Below are 23,283 nucleotides of genomic sequence, written 5' to 3'. Positions count from 1 at the left end.
TATATGGTTTGGGTTATGGTTGTTGTTGGGCATGTTTTTGGGAGGTATCCTGTTTTTGGGCTGTGGCCTTTCTTTTTAGGGCCTTCTGACATCTGGGGCAAGAAAAGACTGAGGATATGACGTTGGTCATGCGCTTTTATACCCTGACGCTATGATGTCAGATCTGAGCGCCCATGACCGACGTCAGCCTAATACTTTGGTATTCGGGCCGACCGAGGACAGCGGACTACCCATATGTAAGGACTGCAGCAATGTGGATCTTCGAACATCTACATTTATGGTAGGTACAAAACTGTACTTTTTGTGTGGATATTGTATATGTATGCATATATTGTATCAGATTGGAAGTAAAGTGATTACCAAAAATAAGAAAAAAAGTAAACTTTGTTTGTGTTTTGTTTAACAGCTTGCTCAAGGCAATTTTGCTCTGTTCTGTACTCACGCTGCTGGGCAGGGAGATAGCTTCCAGCATCTCGTCCTGATCCTTCTGGTAGGTACCAAATTCCTTATAATGAGTTATTAAAGTTAAAACTATACATATATATGTGAATGTATGTGTGTGTGTGTGTGTGTGTGTGTGTGTGTGTGTGTGTGTGTGTGTTTGCGTGTGTGTATATAGGTATATATATATATGGGTCTACCTGAGATGGTCGACAGGCCATATGATCGACACTCATTTGGTCGACAGTTCATTTGGTCGACAAGCAGATTTACCCCCCTCCCCAATGTTGTGTGACCCTGGAGTTGATATATATAGTTAGGGGGGGGTGGGGGGCAAAGCCCCCCACATACAATGCTTGTCAACCAAATGAACTGTCGACCAAATGAGTGTCAATTATATGGCCTGTCGACCATCTCAGGTAGACCCATATATATATATATATATATATATATATATATATATATATATATATAAAAACATATGTAAATTGTATAAAACGGTTAACTGAGAGTGATGCAAACAACTCAGTAATGGAAATAGTGTTATATTGCAGTGGCTGTTTGTAAGGGAAGAAATCAAACATCTCTCTTCCTGGGGGTTGTTGGCCTTCCCTGGTGGGGGAAGAGTGTCGTTGTGAATTACTCTACTATCATAAGAGGGGTTTGGTGGCAGGAATGCAGCAAAGAAATGATAAAGACAGAGAGCTATCTGTCTTCATGGTTACTGTGTGTGTGTGTATGAATGAATATGCATTTTCGATAATATTTGCTAGCACAGGAGCACTGACGGAGTGAGAAATTAAACCATGGCCAACCCAGACCTCTCAACTATCCCTATTTTGGAAGAACATTCCATTTTCCAGGTCTGATTTACCCCAGCACATAATGTACCTATTTCTAGAGTTATGTCTCTATTTTCAGTTTTGATTTACCCCTTCATACATGAATCCCCCTCATTGTACATTTGTGGAGCTGCCAAACACAGAAAACCACACTACATGACCAACATACTTGTGGCACCAGTAATTTAAAGAAAAAAGACACACATCTTGCATCTCCCTTTTCTAGAAACAAAATGAATGACTGTGTGGTAGAATGCTGCAATACAGTTTATTAAAATCTACAGAATTTACACTTGTTTCTTGTATGCTAATTAAATGTCCAGATTTTTGGCTGGGTGTTCCTACTTTTCAAAGGCCTTTGTTCCTATTTTCAATGCCTGTAGGTTGAGAGTTATGGGCTAACCTAAGATGCATCCTAAACTAAGCAAGTGCCCAGAATTTGAAGGGGTCATGAATTGTATCTTTTGTTACTTGTCTGAGGTAAGATAGGATCAGTTCATTTATTAATAATGAACAAGTCACACCTATGCCCAGCTTTTAACAGTGAAGCTTTAAGAAGTTTATTTATAGTGCTTGTGATAAATTAGATTTGCTTTCAGGTTTATTTACCAAATGCACGTCTTCCCTCCTTTATTTATTGACATTAGATGACTGTGGTGTGTGTCACATGTTAATGACAAATTTCTCTCTGGCTACAACAGACTGGAGTTGGATCTGCTTGTGGTTTGAGAACAGCTGGGTAGCCAATTCTTCCTTATGACGTGGCTATTATCCCCCCCCCCCCCATGCCAAGTGTAACAGGCAGTTCACACAAGCTGGACCACCTTGAAGCAAATGAAATACAAGTGGAATTTAGAGGCAGACACTGGATACAGAAGACCAGAGCTAGGGCTGCCTGTAGAAAGTAGTCGAGAGAAGTAAGTCGGACTATAAACTGTATTCTAAAGGAAAAGATTAATGGCTCAAAGGTTGAGTGTAATGCCCTGTCAGCATTACAGGACACAGGCTGGGTGAATTTCAGCGAAGCTCATGAATTTATTTTAAAGCTATATTAAATATCCTACTTCCAGATAATATTGATACTAATTTCTCTAAGTATTATTTTCATTTGTTTTATTCTTGCCATCATCCTGTCTTCTTTATCAGCAGTTACCAGAGGTTGCAAGCAACAGGTAGCAACAGTCACATTAAGGTAACTGCCTAAGATAGTGTGGGCAGCTATTTGAAGTAAAATCTTCCTCCAACATATGACACAGGAAATATTTTTGTTTTTTGGTCTGTTGTTGTCATTTTCATTGTTCCTCAACTGATGGGTTCAGATTCGGGACTCTGACCTGACTCTGTCGCGTCTACCATATCATCGTATCCTAGAATTCTGGAGTTCCTCCCTTTACTCATAATGTCCCGACAACCAAACGTACCCGAGATCTCGTTTGCTGCCATTGTGTATCGGATGTAGATTCCTAGCTTTCAAGTATTTTTTGAGTAGTCTTTGGGGTTTTCCTTGTTGTGGTGTTTGTGAGTTAATTAAGCTTATTTATATATTGCCTTTTTTCTTGCTGTCTCCCATTTTTTAGTCTACTTAGCCAATTCTTCCTTTTTGTTGTCAGTAACTGTTGTGGTACTTCTCTCTCTACCATTGCGTGTATCCTTTTATACTCTTTTGAGTACTAAGTCTGCCATTGTTGGTAGTTTTTCCTTTTTTTTCTTCCTTTGTCTTCTTTCCTTAAAAAAAAACAAAAAAACAAAAAACAAAAATATCTGTCTATATAGATAGATTATCTTCTTATAGATTTTACTAGAGTAATATTACTTAGTATCTTTTTGTGTTCAGCTGTGTGTTATTGGTAGCAGTTGTAAGATGTCAGACAGACCCTCTGGGTTTAAAAAGTGTGTTTCATGTGGTCATAAGATCCGAAAATCTGATGCCCAAGGGAATGTGTGTTGTCTGGGTCTAGCACATCTTGATGTTGACTGTGCCGTTTGCTCTGGATTCAATTCTAGGGCCTTGACTTACCGCAAGAACAAATTAGTTCTGTGGGATCTGTTGCCCTCTACAGCTTCTTGTTCAGTTGCTGGGGCTCATACCCCCTCTAAAAAGTCAGAGAAATCTAAAGTTGACATTATTACCTAAGGACAAGGAGTCCTGGCAAAGGACTCCATATCAGTCCTCAACATTGGCTTCTGCTCCTTCAGCAGATCTTTCTACTAAGATTTATAAAAAGTTGGATATGTCAGTCTCAGATTCAACAACTTAAAAAACAAGGTCTCCTCAGATCCGTACCCCAACACTTCTGTCTGATCTGATTTTATCCAGGCTAACCTCTCCCTTCCTAGAGTAGGCGCCTCAAAGACTTTCTAGGCCTTCTTTCATTACATCCTCTGTTCGAACCTCCAGAAGCCTTTCAGAAGCAGACATGAACAGGATGATGAGGACATTCCTCAAAACACAGATATAGATGGGGTTACTCCTGGCTGCGACCCCTTCCTGGCCTGGGAGCCAATATCTGTTCACTTCCCCTCTGGTAGCTCCTTCTCTGATCCATCCTACTGTTTTGGAGATTATCCATGTCATTAATCATGAGGCATCAGAATGGACCTGCTTAGTTTGTGTGCTATCACGTTGGCTTTCCCTGGGATATGCATTGCTATTAGAGATTGGAAGAGATCACTCATTACTAGAGTCTCATAGCCTGTTGACAAAGAGGGTAAGATTTGATTCCTTCTTGTTTGTTGCTGTACCAGACTAATAACATATTGTCCATCTTTATCACAATTGTCCAGATGAGAGAATATCTTGAAAGGCCTGCAACGCTAGCAAAACTTTGATGTGCTTGATATGTATCTTATCTTGGCCTGTTTGGACCATGTACCTTAGACTATCCTTCCCAAGTAGTGCCCCCCCCCACCCAAGCCGGGAGGTGTCAGTGGTTACCATGGCCTTGGGCAGGGGGAAGAACAAATGGACGCCCTTCCCAGCGCTGGTTTGAATGAATCTACTAGAGAAGATGTCTTTTGCAAGCTTGTGTGATCTTGACTGGAGCGGATAACGGACATTGAAGAATGGACCATTGAGTAGACAAAGTCCATTGAAGTGTCCTCATGTGGAACCCAGCCAGAGAAACGAGAGTGATAGCTGCTGCCATGGATTGCAGAGCTTCTAATATTAATCAAGCTGAAAGAGAAGAACTTTGAATCACTTTCCTGATTTGGGACCTCAGTGTGTTTATTTGAGTAAAGGGAAGAGAGGCTATCTGACTGACTGTCCAGACAAGCACCTTCTGAACTCCAGACTCTGTGTAGGTGTGAGTTGAGATTTGTTGTAATTCACTGTTATTCCTGGATGAAAAAACAACTGGAGCAAGTAGTCCCTTGCTGGAAGAATTTGATGCCTGGTTGGGGCTGTTAGGAGCCAATCACCTAAATATGGAAACACCCGGAGTCCTAACACTCTCAAGTGAGCTGCTACTACTGCAATGCTTTTGGTGAGATCAAAGGACAGTTCTCTGAATTAGTAATGGCTGGCTCCCAGCCAGAAATGTTGGTATCTGCTGTAGTGCCTGTTCTTTTTGATGTGCTAGTACACATCCTGAAGATCTGCTGAGCACATCCAATCGTACTTTTGCAGGAGAGGCAAAATGGACTAAACTGTGACCATCCAAAACTTTGTATATTGAACAAACTGGTTTAACTTGCTGATATCCAGAATCAGTCTAAAGTCCCCTGTTTTTTTAGCACTAGCAAGAATCTTGAGTTAGTTCTGGACTCTCTCTAGTCTGGGGGGACCTCTTGGATGACTGTTTTTTTCTAGCAGCTTTTTTATTTCTAGAGATACTGCTTCTCTCTGACTGTTTTGAACATCAGGGATTTTCTTCATAAATGTGAGTGGAGCTAGGGGAAATGGTATGGTATAACTTTTGGATATAATCCTCTGCATCCATGAATGTTTAATGATAGATAGCCAGGCTGTCTAGTGCAGGGATAAACAACCCTTGACTACCTCCAGAGAAAGCAGTCAGGCCTCCCTTCAGGAGTGCTGATAGGGCCTATCTGAGAAAGAATCTCTAAAGCCCTGGTACTGTGGACCACCTGTGCTGTGAGGACAGTGTCTTCCATTAGAGTTTCCCCTGTTGCCCCTCAGTAGAACTATCTCTGTGGGAATCCTGGAAAGGGCCCTGGGACTTCATAAACCACATCTTTCTGCCACCTCGCTGATTCCTTGAGAAGGGCCTTTGAGAGGTAGAAAAACGTACACCCATGGCAGACAGGGTCTTTCCCTCTTGTTCACACCTAGAGAGTGTGTCTTTAACCTTACAGCCAAACAGAGGAGATCAGACAAGGGGTGCATTGATGAACGAAGACTTAAATGGTTCCACAAAATCACATAAGCACACACAGGCATGTCTTCTGATGGCTATGCCTGCACTTGCCGCTTGTGAGGTACCTTCCACAGCATGGGAGATCAGCCTCATGGATGCATTTGAGATAGATTGGAGGATGGCCAGCTGCCAGGAGATTCTGTTTCCATCCTTGGAGGACATGGACCCAAAAAGACACTTGGTAAGCTCCTTGAGCAAATCTCTTAGCAGTCTCGTACAATGTGCCAAGTAATTCAGCAGCCTAAGTGCAAAGGTTCCCAAAGCATAAACACACTTCCCAAATCTGTCCAGTGCCCTAGACTCTCTGTTAGGGAGATGGACAGAAGAACTTTGCTCTGCTATTTCCTTTCTTGTAGCTGCAGCCACAGCCATGGCATCAACAAATACTCCTTGTGCCAGTGTGCATGGTCTTTAGGGGATGCAAGAATTTTAGCCAGTCTTTTTGGTATTGGCTCAACAGTGTCCTATCACGCCCATTGAGAAACTATGTCAAGTGAGCTGTTCGGCTGGGGGGAGGTCAACCAAGAAGTAGATGAGCCCGACGTGAAAGCCTCCAAGAACACAGATTCCTCCTGGGAGGGGATATTGGAAGACCAGCCATCTTTTTGTCTCGAGCTTCAGGATGTCTACAAAGGAGACATCATGAGGTGATCTGGGGTATCCCTCCCCTTCATCAAAAATCAGTGTCCTCTGTGAGCGATTCCTGGGGGGAATCTAAGTGCTTCCTCTTGCACATCCTGTTTCAAGGCACTTCTTCAGTTGTGTCAGAAGAGATGACAATGCTCTGATGGACTGGCTGGAGGCTCATTCGGGCTGGCTGTCCCAGTGGAAGAGAAGGTTGAGGCTCAGAGCACAGAACAGTATGAGGAAGGGTTGTCAGATCTAATGGGGCCAGGGGTGCTTTTTCTCTAACAATGTTGAAAACCCTCTCAACAACTTTGAAAGCAGAATGCTTAGGAGAAGCAGAAGTTAATGGCTCCGAAGCCGGATCCTCTTGGATTGTCGGCTGCTGCAATCCCATCAGCACTCCAGCCAAGGAGGGAGTTGGACTCGAGCTATCCAGTGGCAAGGCTTCGAGGGGAAGAGACATCTCTGAAAGTTTTGGAGTCAACTCCAAGCCCCTGGATCTGACACTGATGCTTCGGCTTCAAGAGTCCTCTGGCTCTGAAACACTCTTTCCCAGTTGGCTCAGGGGAACAATCGGAGTCAAAGATTAAAAAGTCTTTGGGTCAGATGTAGACAACCCCATGAATCTCCCCGCCTACCTGCCCCTGTCTTTTTTGCTTCTGGAGAGATCTAAGAGTTGTATAAGAACCTATGTTCCTTGTTTGAGCTGCAGCTTCCCTTTTTATGTTCTGCCTTTGGTATTGTTTGTACTAGGTGGCCCTTTTTATATCTAGGGGCAGAAAATTTGATCTGAGGTACATTAGGTTGCTGGGGCATTATGGGTAAAAGGAGGAGGTTCAGCATTCTAGAATCCAGTGATCTGGTAGAAGCGGCCGAGTCGGATCCGAGTCTCTGATCTGAGCCCATCAGTTGAGGAAGAAGGAAAATGGACAACACAGGTGGAACTTTATGGTGAGTACATACCTTTTTTTTTTCAACTTGTAGCATGATTTCACAACCTAGTTTATGTATCCTTACCTCTTTTGTGGTAGTTGTAACTATTCAGTGGACATTATTGGAAGTGATAGTGGCAGATACAAGCCAGGTCCCTGACAGTGATGATTTCAGGGGCAAATCCGTGAAGCCATTCTATAGGTCATCAAACTTGTTAATGCTTTCAAGGTTTTGGATCCCAAGTTTGAAGTCTGATGTGCCATTTCCCATTAGTTGCTTCTATCTGATGTCTAAAATAAAGAAACGTGGGGAACTGGAATCAGGACCAGGATCTGGTTCGGTATTCCATGCCACCACCAGGAGCTTGCTCAGGCTAGCTGGATGTCTTGCTGTACCAAAGTGTTTTGGAATTCTGTAGAAGATGTCCTAGTACTGTTCTTTCCTAACAAGGTTACATAATCAGTTTTACAAAACAGGTTTTATTTGAGAGACAGTCAGTACTGCCTGATGTTTCAGTCTGTCTTTGAAACTGCTGTGCACAAATGTGTCATGCAGTTTTAGTCTAAGGATATCAGATGGCAGTAGTGTTAACAATAAGTTGGTAGCATGTTCTCCCAGTTTTCCTCCCAGCAAGTGAGATGGAAATACGTACAGCTGTGTACTAGAGGGCATCTATTGTGAAAGAACACTGTCTCCTTCAATCTTATAGTCTTTATCCACAAAAAGATCAAAGGAAGGAGAGGTAACTGGATAACTGATGAAGTGTCTAATGCAAATTACAGATAGCTATCAGATTATTTTTACAAGTTATTTAAAGTTAGTCATAAAGGTAATAATGCGATGAGCTCAGGTAGGTTTATCAAGTTTCTTCAGCATCATACACTCTGAGAGAGATTTAGTCATATTAAATAATGAGAGAGTATGACTGTCTCTCTGACCTATTTACACTGGACATGAAACCAAATGTATGTCTGTACTTGGCTAATGCCATCTGACTTTTGAATTTGCCACTAGATCCCATTTCCACAGCACCCATCCTGCCCTTTTTTATGTGAGTTTTTTGGGTATTGCTATGAACAAGAGGTTGTAAAAAATGCATCTCCTGTTGGCACAAACTGCCCTCACAGGATGCACACCTCAAGTGTATTTATTCCCTTGGTCCGGAGCCTTTGGACTCCATTTGTTCATTCTGTAAAAGCTTTTGCTCTTGTGCCCTTAATGACCCCAGGGTAAGGGGTATTTGCCATCCAGTTCTTCTGTTTCTAAGGTTTCTCTCCAGATCCCGAGACCAGGTCTGAGAAGCCTCAGCCATGAGACTGCAGGCACTGCAGGAGGGAGTGCAAGAGGTTTCCTTCAGCTTCCACCTTGGGGATGGCTCCATTGGGTTCCCCAGGTCTGAAGATTTTTCAGCTTTTGAGCTACCTGGGTACTTTGGCACCAGCTTTGGCTCTGACATCTTGGGGCCAGTTGCCTTCAGTGCTGAAATCATCTTGGAAAGCTTCTCCAGTTTCGAGCTTACCCAGTCCTTTTTTGATAAAAAGGGTACCTTCAGGCTGAGTAATGTCTCTATTTTCCTCTCGTACTCCTCCTTGCTGTCCAGAGTCCTCATCCTCTCCATCTACACCCCAGTTCAGAACTTCTCTGGCTTAGATCTGACATGTGAGGTCATATTCGGCTGGACCCTCAAAGCCATCTTCAATGGCCTCATCTGTTCGTGGTAGGAGTTGGTGAGTAGTATCAAACAGTCAGAATTGGAGAAGCTGATGTGGTCCTTTTTGTAGGCACAGATCAAGTTGGTCTTATCCCCTTGAGTCCGACACAAACTGCGGGATCCTCAGCTCCATCTTTCAGATTTCCTCCCTCAGCCTCTTCAGATCCAAGGTCTTTGGGTTGGATCCAGCAGCCTGGCAGTCTTTAGATCCATCTTGTTCCATGGAATCTTCGACCCCGACTTGATCGGGGTCCTTCTTGCCTTACACAGTGTTGAAGCTGGACTTTCGGGTCAGCGGTCCCTGTCTTGGGGTCGTCACTCCCTCTCGGAGCTTCGGCCTTAGATAGCTCAGCTCCAATTTCAACTTTGGGTCTGGATGTAGCCCCTTCATGTTTGGGATTGTCCTTGGTACCGTCAGGTTCTGCGACCCTCAAATCCAAGAGGCCTGCTTCAACCTCAGCCTACGGCATTGTGGAGAAGATGTTCTTGGTTAGAGAGAAGGGTCAGATGTCTCCAGCTTGCAACCCTTTCCATTTTCCATCTGTTCCACTGACCAGTCATCATGCTGCTCCCAGACAGCATACATCATGTAGCCTACAGACTGCCCCCTTAGAGGGGTTACCCCATTCTTCCTCCTCTTCTCCAGCTTCGTGGGAGTGGGTGACTTTGGGGGAGAAAAAGTGCAAGAAAAAGTTGGATTCTCCAGTGAAATCCCTCACCAATGATGCTGACCTCGAAGAAGAAGCAGCCGGCTCCCCAAGTCCCTGCGTGATGATGCCTCTTTTGGTGACTTAATGGAGTTACTTTGCAGGTGCTGGACCACTAAAGCTCCCTTTCCAGAGGAGTCACTTTTTCTGGAGGGTTTTGGCATAGGACCATCCACACCTTGGGTGGTGCGCCCTCTGGATTCCCTCATAGACCTGGTGACCCGGAGAGCAAGGAAGGAGCCTGACACAGTAGAACCTATCCCTCGGAAAAGACACAAAGTTTTGCTCCCCCAAGACTTCCAAGAATAACCTTCACAGTTCCATTCTTCTTCCTGTGTTCTTTCCCAATTTTTCCAGCAAAGGTGAATATCTTTTGCATTGTTTGGACATACATAGCCAACTACAATTTTATATTGACCATAGCAAGTCTTTCAGAAAAATCTAGCCAGTTTCTTGTCTTCTGAAAATCCAGGCTGGGTTCACCTGTGTCTAAAGTTTCTTTATCCAAGTGGCTGTCAAGATTGTATTTTGTTTGCATATTTTCTGAAAGGAGATACTCTTCCACAAAAGACTAAAGGTCACTCAACTAAGGCTGTAGCAACTTCTACAGCTTTTCTGCTGAGAGTAACCATGGGTGATATTTGTGCTTTTACTACTTAGTATGAGCCATCATACCTTTGTGTTGCATTATAAGCTGGACATTCTTTCCAAGTCCAGGGCTTCTTTTGGTTCTGCTGTGTTGCAGAATATCCTTCTTTAGTTCCTTCTGAGGAATTGTCATGGCTGGGGACTGTCTCCCACAGATTTAACCCAGACAGAGCAGACAACATGGATATGAAAGTTATGTTACTCGCCTTAACGATAGATCCATGTTCATAGGTTCATAGGTAGGTACTAGGCTATCTGCCCAAGGGCATTTATAAGCCTAGCCAGAGTGTGTCAGGTTTGGCCACCCCATTGATTAATTAACTGAGCCTCTGTCAAGAAGAGCCAATGAAGTGATCCCAGGGGTGTATTTTCTGTTACCCATCCACTTGTCAAGGTTTCTTTTGAAGAGTGTTAGTGAAGGGCTCTGCCTAATGTAGTTAGGAATTTTGTTCCAAAGCATGGGGAGTCTCTGTGACAGGAATCTATCCCTCCAACATTTTCTATTTATTATTGTGGTGAGGTTTAGTTCACTACAGCGAGTGGCTCGCAGTGACTTGGATTTCTTTAGGTGGAGCATGTCCATCAATTCTGAGTTGGACATGGCTTTGTAAGTCAGGCAGAGATCACCTCTGAGTAAGCGATATGCCACTGAGTACAGCTGGAGTTTTTCCGGTCGGGCTGCATAGGACATATGTTTGAGACCAGTAATCCTCTTGGTGAGGTATTTTTGTGGTCTTTTCAGCTGTTGGAAGTGTCTTGTGAGGTACATCCCAAATGGGGCATTGTAGTCTATGATGGGTCTGATGAGTGACGCGTAGAGTGGCACTGTAATCTCTTTATTTCTAGATGCGAACCCCTTAGTAGTTAGATGGGCTACATAGAAGGATTTCCTAACTACTTTGGCAATATGATTGTCAAAGGAGAGATTACTATCTACCTGGGTCTCCAGATCTCTTATTACCTCTTCTGTATTAAGGGGGCTGCCACCTATGTGGTAATTCATGGGTGTTTTGTTTTTCTCAAGCGGGATGACTATGCATTTTTTGGCATTTAGCTTGAGACCATGACTTTGACACCAGGTGTCCGTCTCAGTAAGGCCCTTTTGGAGAATGTCTGTGTCAGCCGGAGAGTCAATTATGGCTCCCAGTTTGCAGTCATTGGCAAACTTGGTTAGCCATAGTCCTCCTGTGTTTGCCTGTACTTCTGAGAAGTATATGCCGAACAGTAGGGGTCCCAGGACCGAGCCTTGTGGGACACCACTTGTGACTGGTTTAGAGTCGGATCTGGAGCCCGCTATTCTTACCGTGTGAGTTCTGTCTGTAAGCCAGTTGGCAACCCATCTCGTGACGTAGGTGTTTATGTTCAGACTGGTGAGTTTTTCTATAATTCCCGAGTGGGGAATGGTGTCAAAAGCCTTGGCGAGGTCAAGGTAGGCTGTGTGAACTACCTTCCCCTCATCTATGGCCTTGGTGACTGTCTCGAAGAAGTCAACCAGGTTTAGTAGGCATGATCTGCCCTTAACAAAGCCAGACTGGGTCTGGTCAAATGATTGGAGGCTACCAATTTCTTTGTTAATGAGTTCCATGATGATGCGCTCCATAGCCTTGCAGATCAGGCTAGTCAGGCTTATGGGACGATAGTTACCAGGGTCAGTTGTGGCCCCTCCTTTGTGGAGCGGAATAACCATTGCTGTGCGCCATTCTATGGGCAAGTAGCCTGTGGAGAGGCTGAGGGTGAACAGTGTGTTTAGGTGGGAGGTTGGTTCATTCTGTAGTTCGTGCAAGACGCAGCCTGGGACACCATCTGGCCCCATTGACTCTGTGCTTTTGGCTTTTGAAAGGGCTGTTTTCACCTGTGCGTCTGTAATTTCCTGGACACTACACTTTTCCGGTATTGTTGTGGGCCCTTTTGGGGGTGAGAGGGGGGTGAAGTTTGCACTGAATCTATCTGCCAGGATGTTGGCAATATCAGTGGGTTCAGTATATTTTGTGCTATTTTGCACTAGCTCAGAGCATATCTGCGAGTTGCCACTTAGATTCCTGACATAGGTAAAGAAGGCTTTGTGATTATCTTTCGAATCCTTGGCTATTTTTCTTTCGAAGTTAGCCTTGGAGGATTTTATCAGGGACCTTAGTTTCTTACTGATACTGATCAGGGATGTCTTTCCTTTTTGGGATTTGCTTTTTTTCTGAACTAGTTTCCTCCTTCTATTGTATAGCCTGTTTATGGCAAGGGTCCACCAGACTGGTTTCCTTCTCTTAGGGGAGTGAGTCTTGGTTTTGCTAGGGATGGCACGATCGATGCATCCTTGTAGGTGCTCATAGAGTGCATTTGTAAAGGTTTCTGCATCTTGGGAAGCATTATCCTTTAGTGTGGGGGCTGTGAAACCTACCACCTCTGTCTTAAGTAAGGTGAAGTTTGCTTTAGAAAAGTTTTTTACTGTGGTTTCCTTAGTTGGGGGTGGTGGTGGGGTGTGGATATCCAGAGTGATTAGCTTATGGTCTGATCTAACCAGTGATGGGTTGACCTCTGATGTGGAACACCTGTTGCCCATGTTGGTGATGACCAGGTCCAATATGTTTTCACCTCTGGTAGGGGAGTTTACCAGCTGATCCAGGGCATTTGAGTTGATAAATTCCAGGAAGCGCTGGACCTGGGAGTTTGTACTTAAGTAGTTTTCCCATTTAACGTTAGGGTAATTGAAATCACCCAATATCAGGGTGTTCAGTAGGAACTTCATATTTTCCAGTGTCTCCAGAAAGGTGGAGTGGTGGTTCTGGGTCATGGAGGGTGATCTGTAGCAGGCCACAATTTGCATTGCAGATTTGCCTGGTGTTAGTTGCACATGGATGATCTCGGAGGTATCATGCTGCGCCACTAACCTGGAGGTTTAGGTATCCTTGATGAATATGGACACACACCCTCCTTTTGTGTTTCGGTCCATATTCTGTGACTGAAATGTGTGGTATGAGTTGTAGCCCGGTAGTGCTGGAGTGCTCTGTGGAGCCTTGAACCAAGTTTTAGTTACTGCACAGATGTCAATGTTCTCCATACTGAGGAGTGCTTCAAGTGCATGCATTTTGAGATTTAAACTCCTGGCGTTGAGTAGCATAACCCTCATTTTTTTATTTGTGCTGTTTACGGAGGTGGGTTTGACTTTTGAGCCTTGCCTAAAAAAGGCACTATGGGGGCAGCAAGAGCCTTGGCCAGTATTCGAAAGCCTAGGGGTGACAGGTGCAAGCTGTCTCTTGCGAAGCAACCAGGCCTGTCGAGCATGTCGTTCCAGGCTGACAGACACTGGATCCCCTTTGAATGACACCAGAAGCTTACCCAATTGTTGAAATTGATCATTTTTTCTTTATACTGTGGTATCATTCTTGGTGAGGGCAGGATGCTACTCAGGGTCAGGGTCATACCCGCCTGGGCTACATGATCAGAGAGCTCTTCCATGTCTCTTTTCATGTAGTCCAGGGAGGTATGTCTCAGGTCATTCACACCAACATGAACAATGACAGAGTCATATTTGTACTTCTTCTGGAGTGACCTGAGTGCTTGTGTTATGTGGCGGATTCTGGCTCCCGACAGGCAGCTAACAGTAACCTTCTCCTTGTCCAGCCTAGTGAGTGGGACGTCAGTGTGCCTTACTATAGTGTCGCCTATTACTAGTGTGTTAGGTATGTTATTTCGCCTTAAGGGCTGTGATTGTGCAGCACACTGATTTTGTGTTTTATGTGTTGTCTGGTTTGTGACGGGAGGTGCAGGTTTTTTGGGTGTCTGCTTTGGATGTCTGTGATGCTTTTGCAGGTTTTTATTTAGAGCCTCCGAGTATTATTTCTTGTATTTATGTGTATTTTTTTGCCAGTGCTGGTTTAGTATGTCTATGTGAGGCTGGATGTGTGGTGCAAGTGTTAACCTTCGCCTCATGACTGCTTGTTCCAGACTTGGGTGGAGACAGCTTAGCCTCCAATTTAGCTATATAATTGCATCTCTCGCATATGTTAATGTTTTGTGGTAGGAGTAGAGGGTTGTCTGTGTACATGAGGCAGTTGTAACGTTGCCTCAGGATACCCAGGTTCATCAGCTGGACTGGAGAGTATACCTGAAATTGCCCTTTGGTCATGTCTGAATAGTAGGGTGAGCTGCTTAGTCGCTTGGTTGGTGAGGGGGTGAATAATGAGCCTTGCCCTGCTGAGCAATCAAGTGTTGGGATATATTAGTGCTTGCTATTAGGTCTGAGCAAGTGCTGGACTGTAGGATGCTTTTTAAATGGTTAGGTTGAGAGTTAGACTACTTTCAATGTTGTCTGTCTCCATCTGGTTCAACCTTTCCGCCCTCCTGCCCCTGACCTTCTTATTGATTTGGTGAGTCTTCCCTCTATGATGACCAGATATCAGGGGTCTTTCATTCTGCTGAGCTAGAGTCTAGCGCTTCCTTGGGTGTTTCCTTGTGTCTGTGAAGGAAGTGGGGGACTACTTGGTGATGCTGTATCATTATATTTTTTTCTCACGGGGCAAACTCGATCTGGGGAGTTGGTGAAGGAGCAGGGAGTTATGGGGAAAGGAGGCAGGGGCAAGATGAGCTAAAGACTTTAGAATTGGTTGGTGTCAGATCTGACTCAGATCTGTAGTCCCACAGGTCGACCCAGATGGAGACAGACAAAATGGATCTGTTATTATGGTGAGCACATAACTTTTGTTTTCTTTTTACCAAGTTAGATATTTTGTATTTTGGCATATTACATAAAAAGTACTTGCACTCCCCCTAAATCTCTAGGAAGAATCATATTATCCTTTGCCACTCTGGCTGTCTTATCTTCCCATATAAACGTTTTCACCCATCTCTTTTTTGTCTTTATTTCTATTTCTTCCATTGGCTGTCAAAAAGCTTGACTTGAGAATAAAATGAGATAGAATATGGCAGTGTAGTACTTGAATGCTTTGGTCCAGAACTAAATTTAGAGATTTCCATCCCTACACATTTCTTTGCATCTTTTGTATTGTTTTTACATATGTTTATCTAGATTACTCGTCTCAAACTAAAAATATTACCAGGTATTTTATCTATTTATGTCCACAGATATCTGTTTATTATCTGTGTAAAGATGTTTAATCCATTTAAATTCATACATAATGCCCATGTTTTATGCATATATATTTTATACACAGATAGGCACCCCAGTCGTATTAGAATTTGCCATAATTTAGACAGATTTTCCTTTGGACAAGCACCTAGTTAAGATATCATATGCAAACACTGACATTTTTAGATTTAAATTGCCTAATTTATGCCCCTGTGTAGTGGAATTCCTAATCTTTTCTGCTAGTGATTCTAGATACAGGGGAAAATAAGAGAAGGAGAGTGGGAAGCCCTGGCTAGTACCCACTGGTGTATTAAATTCCTCTGGCAGGCATGCTGTTACTTTTACTTGGGGTAGCAGTCGGTGCTACCCACTGGTGTATTATTCCTCTGGCAGGCATGCTGTTACTTTTACTTGGGGTAGCAGTCGGTGCTACCCACTGGTGTATTATTCCTCTGGCAGGCATGCTGTTACTTTTACTTGGGGTAGCAGTCGGTGCTACCCACTGGTGTATTATTCCTCTGGCAGGCATGCTGTTACTTTTACTTGGGGTAGCAGTCGTTGCTACCCACTGGTGTATTATTCCTCTGGCAGGCATGCTGTTACTTTTACTTGGGGTAGCAGTCGTTGCTACCCACTGGTGTATTAAATTCCTCTGGCAGGTATGCTGTTACTTTTACTTGGGGTAGCAGTCGGTGCTACCCACTGGTGCATTAAATTCCTCTGGAAGGCATGCTGTTACTTTTACTTGGGGTAGCAGTCGGTGCTACCCACTGGTGTATTAAATTCCTCTGGCAGGCATGCTGTTACTTTTACTTGGGGTAGCAGTCGTTGCTACCCACTGGTGTATTATTCCTCTGGCAGGCATGCTGTTACTTTTACTTGGGGTAGCAGTCGTTGCTACCCACTGGTGTATTATTCCTCTGGCAGGCATGCTGTTACTTTTACTTGGGGTAGTAGTCGTTGCTACCCACTGGTGTATTAAATTCCTCTGGCAGGCATGCTGTTACTTTTACTTGGGGTAGCAGTCGTTGCTACCCACTGGTATATTAAATTCCTCTGGCAGGCATGCTGTTACTTTTACTTGGGGTAGCAGTCGTTGCTACCCACTGATGTATTAAATTCCTCTGGCAGGCATGCTGCTACTTTTACTTGGGGTAGCAGTCGTTGCTACCCACTGATGTATTAAATTCCTCTGGCAGGCATGCTGTTACTTTTACTTGGGGTAGCAGTCATTGCTTATAGATTGCCTAGTTAAGTAAGTAAATCTGCAGCAAGGTTTATTGTCTCCAAAATCCTAAACAGCTAGCCCCACTTCACCCAATCAAATGCCTTTTCTACATCCATTGTATTCCGAATGGGAATTGTTCTTTATTAGCATTCTAGATTATCAGGCGTGAACATATCAAGCTGTCTGATGCCCATTAGCCTTTTGTAAACCGTGTTTGGTCTAAGGAGTTTACATTTGGGATCATTCTGTTCAGCATTTTTGCCAACATTCATATACTGACATTGGAAGGTATGAGGCAGCCATTTGAAGGTCTTTGCCATCTTTATATGTATATATATATATATATATATATATATATATATATATATATATATATATATATAGAGAGAGAGAGAGAGAGAGAGCAAGATTACTGCACTTCTGAATGAGGCTGGTAACTCCTTTAATGTAGTATCAGGACAGACAGCTCACCTCAAATCATAATCATTCTGTCACCTTTCAAATTCCACACTTCTGTCAGGAGTCATTCCATTCCAGGGCAATTCTAAAGTGATTGCTTTTTTAGTGCATCTATAATTTCCAAGTCAGTAGTCATTGTTATTAACCCCTTTGAGTCCTGTCCTGTTAATTTTTGTAGGTTTAACTGGCTTAAGAACTGCTATATCTGCACTTCCATATTGTCCTTCTTTTTGCTGTGTCTAGTATTCTACTAGAGTATCTAATATTCTTGATCTTTGCATTGCTGTTGTATTTATGTATAATTCTTCCAGCCTGTAAATTATTCTCTCATGGGCTTACTGCTCAGTCTTAACGTTAGGGCTCTAAGAAATGTTGACGTATTAATAAAATATGTGCCCTATATGACATCTGTTTTCGTAAGTATTATTCTGTCTTCCATGTCTTGTACCTTTTGCCTTGTATCTCAGTGTTATACGCTCTTTATCACAGATACTTTTCCTTTACAGCTGTAATGCCTTTAGCATCCCGTGGTACAGCTGTTTTTTGAGGTATCCCCTTTTTAACATTCTGTTTTTCTGCCACATTTTGCTGTATAGTAACAGTACTGTCAAAAACATTGTCAGAATTCCCAAACGCGAGGACAAAAGTAAGTATGGTGGTGGTTAGATAGGATCTGTAGATTATCCAGTACGAATGGAAATGCACAGTCTATGTAGAGCAAGCTGTCCTCTAACATCATAATCTGTGTCTGTATTTCCCTTTTAGATCCAAACAGCAAGGTTGATGAGAGATCCAGCTTTATTTCGTGTTCATTCGCATTACGGGAGGTTCTTTGTTTTTTTACTGTTCTTTTAGAGCTTGTTTCTTTGTCCTTCAGTGTGCCTACTTTTTTACATTTCTTTTTAAGGACAGCTGAAATGTTACAGAGCTCCGTTTCTTAATTTTGAGATTTTTGCAATTGACACTTAGAGGTGCAGTCACTGAATATTGAACTGACAGTGAGGTTGTGTTCATCAAAACTCCAGTGTTTCAATGTTAAATAATTTTTACAGGAAACAAAACTGTACTCCTCCCAAAATGGAGGGTTAACCCCCACACCCTCTGCTGCTTAATGTGATCTTAGAGTTGTTGGTATATTTCACCTGGAGCAAACTCAGTTCAAATATGTAATCACACATCAGAGTGTTGGTCACAACCATGCATAGCATTTAAACCTTTCAGTCTTTATGGGCCTTGGCTAGGCATATCAGTGTCAGTCTAATAGGTAGACACCTGCCTTGATAGATCAGTTAGAGTCAAATCTGGCATTTGTCAACATGATGCAGATGTTATTTCCTAATGTTTTAAAGTAAAAGAAAAAAAAGAGCTGCATTAATGATTTGTTTATTATTATTTTGAAATCACTGCATGTGTGGCTGTTAGTTTGGCTTACTTAAGCTAATGGGGAAAAAAGGATCTGAAAAACAGAACCACTTTTTGTGGTAGTCAGTGTCAGTAACAGTTTATTTCTTTAACTTATTTTATATGGTGGTACCAGGGATGCAGAAATGCCTAGTCAGAGACACTAGTTGGCACATAGTCACCATGTTGTCCACTATGTATTTATTTATTTATATTTATTTACAGAGATAGTGAACTGATCGATAGTGACCAATTTCAGGTTCAGCCTGGGTTAAGTACAAAACATTTCACAAACAAAATGTCAGAAATGTTAACAAAAACAAATAGTTAAGATTATAGGTTCATAGGTTGGTACTAGGCTGTCGACCCTAGGGCCTGTGCAAGCCTAGCCATAACAATTCCCTGGCTATTTCTTCCCAGAATATTTACTTCTCTGGTCCCCTGTCTAGCAGGGCGACTGACGTGATCCTAGGGGTGAATTTCCTATCTCCCATCCAATCGTTAAGGTTCCTTTTGAAGAGGGCCAAAGAGGCACACAGCTTGGCATGTATGGGCAGTCTGTTCCAGAGTATGGGGAGTCTCTGGGTCAGAAACCTATCCCTCCAGCATGTTTTGTTCATTGTGATGACCAGGTTTAGATCCCTGGAGCGTGTGGCTCTGAGGGATTGGGATTTCTTTAAGTGTAGCATGTCCAACAGCTCTGAGTTTGACATGGCCTTGTATATTAAGCAGAGATCGCCTTTGAATAGGCGATATTTGACAGAGTATAGCTGGAGTTTTTTTAGACGGTCAGCATAGGGCATCTGCTTTAGGCTTGTGATTCTTTTAGTGAGATATTTCCATGGCCTTTCCAGTTGTTACAGATGTCTTGTGAGGTACATACCCAATGGGGCATTGTACTCTATAATGAGTTTAATGAGGGATGAGTACAGTGGGACAATGACTTCCTTTTTTCCTGGATGAAAAGCCCTTAGTGATGTGGTGTGCCACATAGAAGGATTTACTGACTGTTGTGGCGATGTGGTTATCAAAGGTGATACCAGTGTCCACCTGTGTCCCTAAGTCCCTTATCACACTTTTGGTGTTTAGTGTACTGCCACTTATGTGGTAATACCTGGGTACATGGTTTTTCCCAAAGGGGATAACTGTACATTTCTTGGCATTGAGCTTGAGCCCATGGCTCTGGCACCAAGCATCTGTTTCTGTAAGGTCCTTTTGTAGAATATCCACATCATTTGTGGATTCAGTAATGAATCCCAGTTTGCAGTCATCTGCAAACTTTGTTAGCCAGAGTCCCTTGGTGCTGGCCTGTACTTCAGAGAAGTAGATGCCAAACAGGAGTGGTCCCAGGACTGAACCCTGAGGTACTCCACTTGTCACTTCTCTGGAGCTGGATTTTGAGTCGGCTACTTTTACAGTGTGGGCTCTGTCAGTAAGCCAGTTGGCAACCCATTGAGTGACGTAGAGATTAATGCCCAGCTTAGTAAGTTTATCTATGATTCCAGAGGGGAGGATGGTGTCGAAGGCCTTGGCGAGGTCCAGATAGGCTGTGTGGACCACCTTGCCCTCGTCCATGGCTCTGGAGACTGATTCGAAGAAGTCAATCAGGTTGAGGAGACAGGATCGTCCCTTTACAAAACCAAACTGGGTGGGGTTCAGTGTTTGAAGGTTGCCAATGTCTTTGTTTATAAGTTCCATGATAATGCATTCCATGGCTTTGGAGATCAGGCTCGTCAGACTGATGGGACGATAGTTCCCTGGATCCAAGGTGGATCCCCCCTTGTGGAGTAGGATAACTGTAGCTGTGCGCAACTCATTGGGCATGAAGCCTGAGGTGAGGCTATGATTAAACATGACACTTAGGTGAGGTGCCACTTCATTTTGTAGTTCATGTAGTACACAGCCTGGGATGTTGTCTGGTCCCTTGGATGCTGTATTCTTAGCTTTGGAGAGTGCATTTTTTACCTGTGTGGCCGTGATTAGTGGAATTTGGCAATCGCTTGGTATTGAGATGGGCCCTTTAGGGGTGAGAGGGGGTGAAGTTGGCACTGACTCGATCTGCCAGGATATTGGCAATATCCTTGGGATGCCATTCTGTTGTAGCTCAGAGCAGATCTGAGCATTGCCATTTAGATTCTTGACATAACTATAGAGTGCCTTGTGGTTGTCCTTGGAATCTTTGGCAATTTTATTTTCGTAACTAGCTTTGGAGGATTTTATGAGGGATCTCAACTTCTTACTGAGGCTGGTAAGGGAGTATTTTACATCCTGGGGTTTTCCTCTTTTCTGCAACAGTTTATTTCTTCTGTTGTATAGTTTGTTTATGGCAGGGGACCACCAGATTGGCTTCCTTTTTTGGAGGAGAGCGTCTTAGTTCTGTTTGGAATGGCACGATTCATGCACGAGTGGATGTGCTAATACAATACCTTAGTGTAGGATTCAGCATTCGAACTTTCAGTTCCCGTCTGCATGGGTATCATGAAGTTTGTCACTTCTGACTTGAGTAGCATGAAGTTGGCTTTGGAGAAGTTTTTTATGGAGGTTTCCGTACTGGGGGGGTGGGATGGGATGTGGATGTCAAGGGTGATCAGCTTATGGTCAGACCTGACCAATGAGGGGGTGACCACTGGTGTGGAGCGTCAATCTCCCGTGTTGGTAATGGCCAGGTATAGAATATTTGAGCCCCTGGTGGGACTATGGATTAGTTGATAAAGGGCGTTGGAATTTATGAATTCCAAGAACCGTTGGGCAAAGGTGTTGGTACCAGAGTATTTTTCCCAATTAATGGCAGGGTAGTTGAAATCTCCCAGTACTAGGGTGTTTGGTTGTATCTTAATATTTTCCAGTATGTTTGGAAAGGTGTAGTGAGAATCTTGGGGCATGGTGAGGGATCTGTAGCAAGCAACAATTTGGATCGCAGTCTTACCTAGTGTTAGTTACACCTGTAGAATTTCAGATGCATTGTGTTGGGCAACTAGCCTGGAGGTGTGAATATCCTTGGTGAATATGGACACTCCTCCGCCTTTAGTGTTTCGGTCCTGGTTTTGTGGCCGAAAAGTGTGGTAAGAGTTGTAGCTTGGTATTGCAGGGGTGCTCTCGAGAGCCTTGAACCAGGTCTCAGTTACTGCACAGATATCGATGTTCTCCATTTTTAAGAGTGCCTCGAGAGAGTACATTTTGAGGTTTAGACTTCTAGCATTGAGTAGCATTACCTTCAGATTTTACTATCTGTTACGGTGGTGGTTTTGTCCTTTGAGCCTTGCCTAAAAAAGGTACTATAGGGGTGGCAAGAGCCTTAGCCAGTAACCTGAATCCCAGTTGCATAGTAAAACAGTATATGTACATTACACTCTTTATTTACTATAGTGTACAATATTTACATTACTTTTTTAAAAGCGAGTCGACCATCAATAAGTCTGTGAGAGGAAAAGAGAAGTGGAAATGAGAGAGGGATACTGTGTTAGGTCACATGTCTGGTGTGGAAGCAGGAGCGTATGGTTTTGATAAATAGGTTATTTTTGAGTAGCATTCTGAAGATGGAGTAAATGTTAATTTGTTTTATGTTGATGAAGAGATTTGCCAAAGAGTAGGTGCCTGAAAAAGAATGTATATGCTGTGCTTTGCATGTTGGTTCCAGGGATAACAAGTGGCTCTGAGCAGTGTCTCGGGTTGTATAAGATATAAGCAGGATTTTTCATGAAGTTTAGCTGCATGGAGAATAAATGTTTGGAGATAGAGTAGTTTGTAGCATTGGGATTCTAACAATAGGTTAAATCTGTCTTTTATGGGCATCCATTTGGCTTTTTCTTGTGTGATACAGTGATGCTGACAGAGGGGTTAGTTTGTAATGAATTGCCATATGCTGTTGGAGATTCTCTGGAGTGTGGTGATGTTTTTCTTGGAGGTGGATGCAAAAATGAGGAGTTCATGTTCTACCTAAGAAAATAGCTTTTTTGCTAATGGCTGCTCTGGGTAAGATAGAAAAGGGAAGATCTTTCTGGCCAGATGAGGGAGTTTATTTTCCTCTATGAGGACATGGAAGTTTATAGAGTAATCAATTCATAATCCTAGGTATGTCATGGTGGAGGCTGTTTCTATGGGATAGTTGTGTAAGTCAAATTTAGTTAGTCTGACACTTGGTGAATTTTCTTTGGAGTTCCAAAAAACATAGATCTGGCTTTGGAGGGGTTGAATAGTATTTGGTTTCTGCCATTGGTGGAGCTCATGAAAGTCTGACTGGAGTTGGAATTGAATACTGGTGTGAGAGTCACTTGATCAATAAATTACCTTATTGTCCCCACAGAGTATGAGTGAAAGATAAGGGAGGTCACAAGGACGTTTGTTAACGAATATGGAGAAGAGGAGAGGAGGGGGGCAAGGGTGGACCCTTGTGATACACCTTCTATAACCGGCCCAGATTCTGACTGTCAGTGAAGATGTTTTTAAACCAGGGAGTACTGTTTGGTCTGATACCAACTTCAGTTAAAAAAGTAACAAAGCACAAACTGAAGCAGATGAACACAAAAGCCAGAAGAAGTAGCTGAATTGAACCCACTCAAAGTATTGCAAGCTGCAAATCACCACACAGTTGTAGAATGCAGAATCCACTTTATTAACTTCAGACAAAAAATCCAAGGATGAGCGCTTTCATCCAGAAAGATCTAGACTTCATCAGACAATTTACCCCACATAATTACTTCCTTCTTATATAGTCCAAACAGGAAGTTCCACCCAGTTATAAACTAATCAATTATGTCATTAAAAGCACAATATTTACAGTCACTGAATTTAAAAAGCAGACAAACTATACAAACTGAAAAAGTTCAT

At 43.1% G+C, this 23,283-nt stretch overlaps 1 protein-coding gene across 1 annotated transcript in view; it reads left to right on the top strand.

The window, feature by feature from the left end:
* Positions 1-23,283, top strand: part of LOC122817219 (sodium-dependent lysophosphatidylcholine symporter 1-like) — a 985,499-nt gene that overhangs the window by 644,978 nt on the left and 317,238 nt on the right. Inside the window, exon 9 of the mRNA XM_044090437.1 lies at positions 407-490. Coding sequence (XP_043946372.1) covers positions 407-490 — 84 coding nt within the window. The remainder of the gene's footprint in view (positions 1-406; positions 491-23,283) is intronic.

The sequence above is a fragment of the Protopterus annectens genome, chromosome 12.part0, assembly GCF_019279795.1.
Source record: "Protopterus annectens isolate FY-2018-M chromosome 12.part0, PAN1.0, whole genome shotgun sequence".
In the NCBI taxonomy this organism is placed as follows: Eukaryota; Metazoa; Chordata; order Ceratodontiformes; family Protopteridae; genus Protopterus; species Protopterus annectens.
The sequence above is the reverse complement of the archived record's forward strand: the minus strand, read 5'-3'. Positions and strand labels throughout refer to the sequence as shown.